The following is a 12,159-nucleotide window of genomic DNA, read 5'->3' as shown; positions in this document are numbered from 1 at the left end:
CGAACATTTCTAGGACTTAAGTGACACCAGTAGTTATTACACGAACATTTCTAGGACTTAAGTGACACCAGTAGTTATTACACGAACATTTCTAGGACTTAAGTGACACCAGTAGTTATTACAGGAACATTTCTAGGACTTAAGGGACACCAGTAGTTATTACACGAACATTTCTAGGACTTAAGAGACACCAGTAGTTATTACACGGACATTTCTAGGTCTTAAGTGACACCAGTAGTTATTACACGAACATTTCTAGGACGTAAGTGACACCAGTAGTTATTACACGAACATTTCTAGTACTTAAGTGACACTAGTTGTTATTAGATAAATTATGAACTATCACATTCAACTGAAGTAAAAACTCGTACTAAGATCATCCAGAAATGTTAAAACTTATGTGCCCTCCAGCTGTATGTCTGCGTATTTATATCGCTAGAAACCGGGTTTCGATACTCGTGGTGGGTAGAGCAAACAAAGAAACAAACAAAACATATGTTCCTCCAGTTATCACGCTACTAGATATCTTGAAACTTTTAAAATTGACTTATTCCAAAACCTTTATAAAGTTACGTTATTGAAATGAAAGACCAGCGAGAAGGCAGCTAGTCAAAAACCACCCACCGCCAACTCTTGAGCTACTTTTTACCAACGAATAGTGGGACCGACCGTCACATGATAACGCCCCCACGGCTGAAAGGGCGAGCAAGTTCAGCAACAGGTTTCGATCCCGTCGGTCGAGTGCTCTAGCCACCAGGATCTATATACTATGGCGTGCTAACAATGTCTTAGTTTTCCACGATGATGATATGAATTTTGTTTTTATATTGTTAAAAAACAAAAAAAACGACAATAAACGAACTTTTCTGAGCGTTTACACGTGTAGTTTGTATTTCACTTTTCAAAAAAACCAAACTTGTTTAGGGTATCTTACATTAAAATGACAACAACAGTAATTTTTCTTGTACTTGCAACATATAAGTAAATCTGAACACCACTACTGCCTGTATAACCAAGATGTTCTCAACTGATGGACTTGTGTCTATTGTATAAGTTATTCCAAAGACTTGAAATATTTGAGAAAACCACCCGAACAACGTAACTATACATAATTTTCCAAGCGACTAACGCTGTAAAGAAAGATTGTTTAGTTTAGTTGAAATGCGGGTTAAATTGGAGTCGGGTTATAGAGAACCACAGTAACTTGCTTGTTAGAGAAACTGACTTAAATGTGCTGCGAATGTTATTTACCTTCCATCTCGAAGGTTTAAGAAAACGCGTATGTCGTCCTTCCACGTGGTTCCCGTGCATATTTTAATATTTCTTCAACATGAGCTGCTTATGGGGAAGGTGTAAACATTTCGACGTGGCTCACTTCAACACGAGTGTCACATGTTTCTCGATATTCCAATACGTTTGTCTTTTCGAGGGCCTAGTAATTAGCGCGCCCGTCTGAGGATCCGTGAATTGCGTTCAATTACAATAAAATAAAAAAAAAACGCCCCACACCTTGAGACCGTGGGTGTGATATAAATTTAAGGGTCGTGTCTTAGCAGTCTTCCACTTCAAAGTTAGGGATGGATAGCGCAGATATCCCTCCCGTAGTTCTGCGCGAAAATTCAAGTAACAAGCGAACCATCGTAGTACATAAGGCATTTGATTTTGAGACTCGAGCGCCATTATACCAGGATGTTATTCTAATAAGTTAAAGTTGTCTATTTTTTCTGAAAAGGATTATATTTCCGATAGTAACACAATACGATATCTTTATAACACGGGTTGAGAGAACGCAAGAAGAGGAAAAAAGGTTTCGAAGAAGGTAATTTTGTTTTTACTTTAGTCTTTACGAATAGCAGCTTAAGTAATGTTGCTCATGCCTGAGTGTGTTTGAAATGTATTTGTTTCGTCAATCTTTTTCAAACAAAGAAAAACAAGTCTCTCAGAAACGTTTTTGTAACTTGTAGCAAGTAGTTTTATAGACAAACTGAAATTGTTATTTTTCAATATATTAAATGTCAACCAGCGATCCTTAGGAAATCAGTGAACTTTCACCTGTCCCTAGACAGTAAGCTAGAAAGCTTATAACGCTAAAACTCGAGGTTCGATATCCGCGGTAGATTTAGCTCAGACATCCCATTGACTACGTTTGCTTATACAAACAGAAACACTTTCACACAACTCCCCCGGTTGGACAGCAATAAGTCTACGGACTTACAACGTTAGAATCCGGGGTTCGATTCCCTGTGTTGGCTTTGCTTTAAAACAAACTTTCACACAAGTAACCCGGTGGGACAGCAATAAGTCTACGGACTTACAACGTTATAATCCGGGGTTCGATTCCCTGTGTTGGCTTTGCTTTAAAACAAACTTCCACACAAGTACCCCGGTTGGACAGCAATAAGTCTACGGACTTACAACGTTATATTCCGGGGTTCGATTCCCTGTGTTGGCTTTGCTTTAAAACAAACTTCCACACAAGTACCCCGGTTGGACAGCAATAAGTCTACGGACTTACAACGTTATAATCCGGGGTTCGATTCCCTGTGTTGGCTTTCACACAATGTAAGCGTTACTACAGGGGAACAGGACCCCTATCTATAATACAGTGAGACCAGTACCAATTTCGCCATTCAATTTTAATACATTTATTATTTACCCAACTTAAATTGAGTTTTTGTCCAGAATAATATGTTTGTTTGTTTGTTTTTGAATTTCGCGCAAAGCTACACGAGGGCTATCTGCGCTAGCCGTCCCTAATTTAGCAGTGTAAGACTAGAGGGAAGGCAGCTAGTCATCGCCACCCACCGCCAACTCTTGGGCTACTCTTTTAGCAACGAATAGTGGGATTGATCGTCACATTATAACGCCTCCACGGCTGAAAGGGCGAGCATGTTTGGTGGAACGGGGATTCGAACCCACGACCCACAGATTGCGAGTCGAGTGCCCTAACCACCTGGTCATGCTGGGCCCCAGAGAACAGATAGTTATTATACTGAACGAACTCATGATATCATTGCAGAGGGACAGGAAGTTTAAAATATTAAAAGTTGTCTTCAATGTAAAAATTTGAATGTAAAAATTTGAAAAATTGAAGGTTGTGGTTTGATAAAAAGTTAACCGAGAATTAGAGCAGAGTAGAGTTGAACATTAACCGTTAATCTTTAGTAACTTACACAATTAAAAAAAAATGACTCTTTTGGTTTGATAGAAAACTAAACGAGACTTAGAGCTGAACAGTTGTACCAAGGTCTGAGTCATCACTAGCATCTGTGTACTTTTCGTTTAAATGTAGTACAACGGATACTTCGTCCACTTGAAAACAAAATCGCACAATTTAACGTTAACGCTTTTTGAGTGGCACATAAGAAATGCTTAATCTCGCAAATTGTACTTAATTAATGAGTCTTAATATGATTTATCTGCCATTTTTTTCACAAATAACACCACCATATATATATATAACATATTAACATGGAATTTGAGAGCTACGCCAGCAAATATATTATGTAGATCTGGTGAAAATTAAGCCATTTCTCTGCTTTACCGAGTTATAATTATGAACACTTATTTTCAGGACCGAATCAAATACATGGACTTCCCTTAAACTGATGAATAAAATTTATCATCATAATTTATGTTAACTGCTTGACTAAAATACTGTGTGTAAATTACCAATGATTGATTGATAATATTCTACTCTACTTTTTTTTTAAAGCAATCATTAATTTTTTAACGCTATTAATACCGCCATTTTTATTTGCCCCCCATTCTCGGTGTCTCGGCGTTAATTCTGCAGGCTTACAACGTTAAAAATCGGAGTTCGATATCCGCGTGTAGCTCTGTGCTTAAGAACCAACCAACCAGCTTTGAAGAAGTAATCATGAACACACTACTTACCTCTAGAGCTTGGATTTCGATTTTTGAAAAAGGGCATCAATGTCGCTTATGAAATATATACACATACGTAATTCTTAAGTCAACATCAATCAAAGATTACGTTTATAACAGAAAATATACCTTTCACTACTAGCGAAGCTCTAACGAAATCCACTCTGGTCTTTATTGCTAAAACTATATGCAATTTGATTGCAGTCACAAATCAAAGGATTTACTCAAACCAAACATTACGACGAACATTTCGAGAGTGGATAACAAATAGATGAGTCAGACCTGTAATTACCTAACAAGTCGAACACCTGTATGGTAGGTAAAACTTGTTAAACAAACATGTTTTATACTTTTAAAGCTATTTCCTAACGTTTCCTAAGCCCTAAAACGCTTTTGATTAATTTACTTTGAACAATCTCACCAGTGGCTCAACGGTAATTCTGCGGGCTTACAACGTTAGAAATCGGATTTCGATACCCGTGTATAGCTCCGTGTTTAACAACCAACCAACCAACCAGTAATCATGAACACACTACTTACCTGAATTTTGACTAAACATCAGTAAAAATGAGAAAGAGGTTGAGGTAAGGATTCATTTCTGATGTAACATAAATGTTTCTTCGATCTTACCGTATACATTCACTAGGGTATCGATTACATCTGATTAAAACATACTCAAGTATCACGAACTTTCAATTATTTACTGAAAAAAAGAATATGAGATTTGAAAAGCAGATCCAAGATACAGACATATTATCGCCTATTTCTTACTTGAAATCAAATAACTTTTAGGCTACAAGAAGCGCTGATCATTAGATTGGTCACGCTTTACAATGGACCTCTTCGGCTGCGTCTTATTCAATTTTCCCTGTTTGAGTTCGTTTGTGTAGAATACAGCAGTATAACGATTCCTTACCATAGTACGTACTGCATCACATATATTGTGAAAATCGATTTTGTATATATATCATTGATCTGGAAAACAATGAATGTTTGGCTCGGATATTCACGCAAAGCTAAACAGGTGCTTAGTTGTGTAAGACGTCTCTAATATTGAAGTGGTAGACTAGAGCAAAGGAAACTAGTCAACAGCACCCACCACCAACTTTTTACGTGGTTTAAACGTCACTTTTATAACACATCTTTAGGCATCAACAGCTCGAAAGTGTGAAGCGATTTTTTTGTTGGAATGGGACGCGAACCATGGACCTTCGGATTGACAGTCCAGCACGCTAACCACTATAAATCACGAGGAAATGAAAGACTGTTAGACAAACTTCATTAAGTGAACATTTGTTTTTCTACCCTTTTAACATTGTATTTTTGATAATTTTAACTTTAATGGACTGTTTCTACAGTGGGACGACGTTCGGCTTTGATACTGAAGATTTCAGTATAATTGACCTAAGAAACCGAAACGTCGGGTAGGAACAGTCAATATAAACCACAACTCTACCATGTCTATACCATTGTGTAGCTTTGTGCTTATTTTCAAACAACCAAACCATGTCTATACTGCCTAGAATAGCCTTGAATTAATGTATTTTTTAAGGATTTTCAAGTATATCACACTGATAATCTGTAGAATCGTGGTTCTTTATATATATAAAAACATCATGTTTTATATATTACAAAACAGCTGTTTTACGCTACCTTAATAATACATGTTTATACTGACGAACAGATGGGAATTTAGTTATACTTGAATTAGTAGCAGATAGTAAGATATAAGATATACCAATCCATTTCTTTATATATATATGTATATGTTTGTTTTACGTGTAGGTGATGGAAACGAATAGCATGGTTTATTTGGTTTCAGAATATGCCAGCAACGGAGAAATATTTGGTAAGTTAATTTTTGTTATTCTTATTAATTAACTATCAGTGTGATTTTCTCATTGAAGCAATGACCACCACGTAAGCAAAGACAGTGAAATAACAAAAACTGTTTGTAATTTGTGTTGTGTGTATACATAACACACAACACATGTTAGGTAACTGCCTAACTATGAAATAAAGTTTTATTTAAATGATACATTATAATGGGAAAAAAAAAAGGAAGCTTACAGATATACCTAGTCTAGCTTATGTTAAGTAACGTATAATAGGCTTGCATTTAGGATTGTGTCCAGTTTAAGGTGCAAGTTGTTTGGTTGAAATTTCTTACCAGTAGTTATAAAATTGTAGGATGATATGAAACTTGAGGCAGCAACTATATTACCTTCATTAATTTGTTAGGCTACCTTTATCAATAGTCGGGAAAACTCTCTCTGTTTTTATATTCTATAGAGTGCTGAAAGAGAATAATAATGTTTAAAACAAGCGAAACGCTTGGGTTAATGTGTGGTTTGGTCCTAAAAGTCATGCCAACACGTTACGTTATATATTTAGTTTTACATGTAGGTGATGAAATCTATTTATTCATAGATCACTTTCTTCATCCTTCGCAGCTAAAGGTGTTACGATTGATTCATCGCGGTATTTTAGTTTCGATTCGATGCATTGACACAGCAAATCTGAAATGCGATACATACATAAAAAAAAAACATATTCCGTGTTTTGGTTTCTGTTCTTCTCTAATCCAAATAATTCGGTTGTTTTAATCCGCCCATCTCCGACCAAGCCTGTTTGTTCTATGGAAGTAAGAAAGTAAAAGGCAGCGGGTCTTAGACGGTAATCCTGAGTTACCCTACCAACTATGGCGTTTCTGGATAGTTTTTGTTCTATTTGTTTTTTGTACAGTTGCGGACAAGGAACGCTTTATGTATCGTAGCGACGCATCACTGTCGCTACGCAAGTGGAGTTGTGAAAATGCATTTGATGAAATTAATTGAGTCGCCGTGAGATATCAATAAAGAGTATCATTTCATTTCGTTTTCCTTAAAGAATATGTATGTATATATTTTAGAGCGTGCTAGGAATCCCTTTTTGTTTTACATGACCTTAGGGATTGAAAAAATTGCTTCATTGTAAGTGAAGCTGCTCCTAGAGTTCCGGGTTTGATTGCTCTTCAATTCTCTTGTATTATTTAAACACCGTTGTGAAACATTTCTGTCAGTAGAGAGCCCGGGGACTTGAAAGTATTGATTCCACTCTTACTTACGTCATTCGAGAGTTGCAAACAGTTATTAACGAAAGGGGTAGTGATAATGTTCTTACTACAGAACACCGACTACGTAGGTTGCATTAGTTGTCCGTATATGACAAAAGTATTGTTAACATCATTAGTACGGTGAAGTGATTTGTGAACATGTTAGAAAAATTCACTAACATTAACCAGCACAAATGTATCTTAGGAACTAAATAAAGATAAATCCCCCTAGCAGAACGTGAAATGCAAGAAGTAATATAATGTTGAAGTTTCTGATATAAATTTCGTATTTACCAAACGTTATCATTATAAATTGTAACAAAAAAACTTAATTTACACTCAACACATCCATCTTTTTTTTATATAATTAAGAGAAGTAACGATTTGAAAAACCTTTAGATCAAAACGTCTGAAAGATGACGCAAACATACTCAAGTAAACAAAAGGTTAAAAGTACTGCGTGGGCGAAAAATGAATATAGTATGTTAACATAATGTTCTGAAAGATTAATTACTCCACAAATTCAAAATAATTTATTGACGACATTTCGACCAACAGCTCTTAATCTTGTCCGAAGATGTAGCACAACAGGTTTGTTTTAATGAAGAGAAAACAATCTCGAAGAATAAAAACAAGAAGAGAAATAACTCGACGATAATTATATTTTATTCGCGGAGTTAACAGCTTACCATAAGTAAAGAAATTTAAAGCTGAAGTGTAGAACATAAGAACAGATTTCAAAAGAAAAACGGTGCTAAACACCAAGATATGGTCGTGTTAGGAGTTTTCAAGTAGAATGTCATGACTTTGTTAAAACAACATTATCTATAAATAGTCTAAGCTAGAAAATACGTTACAGAAACTATTAGAAAATATTTGTTTCAAAATTTGTAGTTTCAAGTATTGGGGCACGTACCAGTGTGATTTACATGTAGATAACGAACTGCTTGGAATATGCTCAAACTGTTTCATGTATTGTAACCTTGATTTGTTGATAACGTATTTTGGACATTCTAAAGTTCATAACTTTCGAAAAAATAAATTTCATAGATAATGAAGCTATTTTATATGTAATTTCAGTATTTATAATTATTAAAAACTTCTAACTCGGAGAACAAATATTGTGCTTAGACTTCAATTTGTTTGCTATAGATAATGGGAATGTCACTTATAGCTCTGAAACAAAGAAGCCTCTTTGATAAATCACTTTATGCAGATGATCAAAATGATGTAAATCTACTTGTAAATGTTTTATTTTATTAATTAATTAATACAACACGCATGTAGTTGATTTATAGTTTCCTTTCAACAACATAATGAGACCGATCACAGTTCTACCAAAAGTCCTCATGAACTAATAGCATAAAGGGAATGTCTCTTAAAGATAAACGATCCACGTAGGATGTCCATAAGGTCGCTATTTAACTCCAAAGAAATTTCCACCTAAGCAATCTTACTGGCTAGCATACCCTTAAAGACATCTGGTAATTCTGAACCAAACTGTTGACTTGCATGTTCAAAGCAATATCGATGGTGATGCTGTGTAGACATTTTGTGTAATTACAATCATATTTATCATAAGACGTTAGTATTAGGCCTACTATATTCGTAATCACTACGTTCTTAATCTAGTCCTTGTGGATTTTTAAGAACTAGAAGAGTGGATAATAATGGTATTCCAACTACACTATTTTTGTCATATCCAAATATGACGAATATAATTGTAATCAGTCTTCGCCGGCTTGTAAAAGGCGTACACACCATAACATTTTGTTTAATATATCATAACTTGCATATTATTAAACATGAAATCAACTGAAATAGACCTGATTTTGCAAAGAAATACAATCTGATCAAAACATTTTACATGCACAAAAAAATCAATTTAGGATAAAGTGGTCAGTCATATAAAGATTCGATATGAAAATAATGTGCCAAGTTATATATAAGGCAAACCCTATGAAGTGATGATGTAAAAATTGGCAAATTAAACTAGAAAAAATTGAAGAATTCTTGGTCTCTTTTTAATTTAAAATGGAACGAGGAGCATCATGAATATAAGTGTGCCATATGTTAAATAAGTTTCTAACATTATAAAGTTAGAGCTAAAATGAGAATTGAGCCAACCTTAAGATAACACTGTAATATGGATATTTAATTATTGACAACCAGACCAACCTTTCACTATAGCTTTTTCATTCAGTTCTAAAAATTAAAGTTATTATCTGTTTTAATTCAGTTCGCATATACTCTACTTGTAGCTTTGGGATACATTAACTATTAAAAAACACGAAATATATTTTCAGAAACATAAGAATAGTGGTATTCCAATACTAGAGCTTTATCGGTACCCCCAGATTTGTCCGAAAATCTGCCCCTGTGTATACAGTAACAGCAAGTTATTCCAGCCTTTCTTTTAATACTTTGACTGGCCTCACTTTCTTGCCTCTAGATATTTTGTTCCTTTCTGTCCAATTATGAATTCTATTAGGAGAACTGCAATATTTTGGTTATGTTTAAAAATGACCCCACCCTTTAGTAGCACAGCGGTAAGTTTGAAGGTTTATAACGCTAAACACCGAGTTTCGATGCCCGTAGTGGGGACAGCATAGGTGGCCCATTGTGAAGCTTTGCGCTTAATAATGAACTTTTTTTTTAAATTATGAAACCCCTTTCATACAAATTTTCCATATTTCTCCATTAAATACGTTGTACATTAAGTTAAATTATTTTCTAAAATAAAATGCCCCCAGTTGCCCAGCGGTATGTCTGCTGACTTACAATGCTTGAAACCGGGTTTCGATACCCGTGATGGGCAGAGCACAGATAGACCTTGTGTAGCTTTGTGCATAATTAAAAACAAACAAACTAAAATAAAATAAATATTTTTATATTGATTGTTTGTTTTTTGGATTTCGTGCAAAGCTACACGAGGGCTATCTGCGCTAGCCATCCCTAATTTAGCAGTGTAAGACTAGAGGGAAGGCAGCTAGTCATCACCACCCACCGCCAACTCTTCAGCTACTCTTTTACCAACGAATAGTGGGATTGACTGTCACTTTATAACGCCCCCACGGCTGAAAGGGCGAACGTGTTTTGGTGTGACGGGGATTCGAACCCGCGACCCTCAGATTGCGAGTCGAGTGCCCTCACAACCTGGCCATGCTGGGCATTTTATATTGATTGAATCCTAAACAGACAGTGTTAGTCCACTTAAGCATTCTGACTATGATACTTGAGGAGAGCAAGAAGATAAATGATAAAAATATAACTATTTTGATGCTAATTGCTCTTAATAATGTATTTCAATATGACATTATTTTATATTAATTAAAATTAAGATTTCACTCGAAGTGGGATTCGAACGCCAGCTGTTACAGAAATATATCAATACGGATGCAGCATCCTAGACCAATATACCATTTCTCATGTCGGATTTTACACCAGTCCCTAGGCCATTAAATTATTAGATTTATCTTAGTGGTTCTGGATTGGACTTATCCATTGAAATTACATAAACAAATTATAACAAAATATTAATATATGCGCTACAATTGTCAAAAACTCCAGTTGATATTAATAGAAACCAGTGGAATTTTGTTTCGTGTTGGTTCTCCTCTGTTTCCTATACGTTTCGCATTTTCAATAAGAATATTGTTTGTTTGCAGTTCAGCACAAAAGGCTATCTGTGCTCTGCCCACCACGGGTATCGAAACCCAATTTTTAGCGTTGTAAGTCCACAGACATACCGCTGTGCCGATAGGGTGGTGGTGGTGGAGGGGGGGGGCTTCAAGAAGAATAGAAATAAAACAACTATAATGTTATCACTTTTTGTCACATTTCCTTTAATCTAAAAGAGACATGAACCTGACGTTTTTAATGTGGTGTAAGAGTGTTCATGAACATAAGAATAAAGGCATTCCAACATTTTATACAGCTGTAGCAATACCTCAGATTTGGCTAAAAGTTCGGTCCCGTGTACATTGTTACTTCTAACTTGGCTGGGGTTACTACCGTGATCTAATATTTATTTCGTTACAATTTACTTAACCGTTACATATTATTAAAGCAACGAATATTTTCCTTTTAGGAAACGAATTGTTTCACTTTAGGTACGTTTCGCTATTTTATTTTATTCAGAGAAATTGAAGAAACGACGATTTTTGTATAATTATCTACTTTTATGATTATTAATATCTGAGTTTCGGTAACACTTATCATCATCTGGACCTTCAAAAATGTGGATTTTCTTCTAAAAGTTTTACAAAAGCTATAAGTAATCTTTCAAAGCACTGTATATGTGCTAACATAATATATCAAACCTAAATTGCACAATAGCATATTTAAGTCTAATAGTTGTTTCACTGAATAATATTTTATAGCAGTTGCACGAAATTGTAACATTACTTTTCTGCAGATTTTATAAAATGTATCGGGTTACAGAAAATTGACCACTAGACCTTTTCACCGATACAATATTGCAATTTATAGTTATTTTAAAAGTATGCATAGAACAAGTGAATCTACTGAGATTGGAATAGTGACCGCAATTTTAACAACTTTGTAACATGTTTTGGTAAAATCCTATATTAGATTATCTAAATGAGTTAGCCGTTCACTCTGCTATAAATTTAAAATACTAATTGTTCCAGTTGTGTACTAATAATTATTCGTATAAATATTAGTGATTCAGTAGCTTTTGAAAGAAAATATTTCCAACAATCAGCAATGAACAATGGCCTATCCTTACTGTGCCAACTACGGGAATCGAAACCCGGTTTTAGCGCTATAAGCCTTCAGCCTTACCGATAAGCCACTGGGGAGCATAAGCAAGATAATATGTAGTTTCTGAACGATGCATCCATTAGAGATATGGGGAGCATAAACACGATAATATGTATTTTCTGAAAGATGCATTCAGTAGAGACGTGGGGAGCATAGACACGATAACATGTAGTTTCTGAACGATGCATTCAGTAGAGACGTGGGGAGCATAGACACGATAACATGTAGTTTCTGAACGATGCATTCAGTAGAGACGTGGGGAGCATAGACACGATAACATGTAGTTTCTGAACGATGCATTCAGTAGAGACGTGGGGAGCATAAACACGATAACATGTAGTTTCTGAACGATGCATTCAGTAGAGACTTGGGGAGCATAAACACGATAACAT

At 35.3% G+C, this 12,159-nt stretch overlaps 1 protein-coding gene across 2 annotated transcripts in view; it reads left to right on the top strand.

Annotated features, from left to right (window-relative positions):
- The window catches only part of LOC106464977 (serine/threonine-protein kinase SIK1-like), a 67,846-nt gene that overhangs the window by 27,046 nt on the left and 28,641 nt on the right, over positions 1-12,159 (top strand). For both annotated transcript variants that reach the window (XM_013925156.2, XM_022392797.1), the window contains one exon: positions 5,674-5,737. In XM_013925156.2, coding sequence (XP_013780610.1) covers positions 5,674-5,737 — 64 coding nt within the window. The remainder of the gene's footprint in view (positions 1-5,673; positions 5,738-12,159) is intronic.

The sequence above is a fragment of the Limulus polyphemus genome, unplaced genomic scaffold, assembly GCF_000517525.1.
Source record: "Limulus polyphemus unplaced genomic scaffold, Limulus_polyphemus-2.1.2 Scaffold1799, whole genome shotgun sequence".
Lineage (NCBI taxonomy): Eukaryota > Metazoa > Arthropoda > Merostomata > Xiphosura > Limulidae > Limulus > Limulus polyphemus.
Note: the sequence above shows the minus strand (reverse complement) of the source record. Positions and strands in the feature narration are given on the sequence as shown.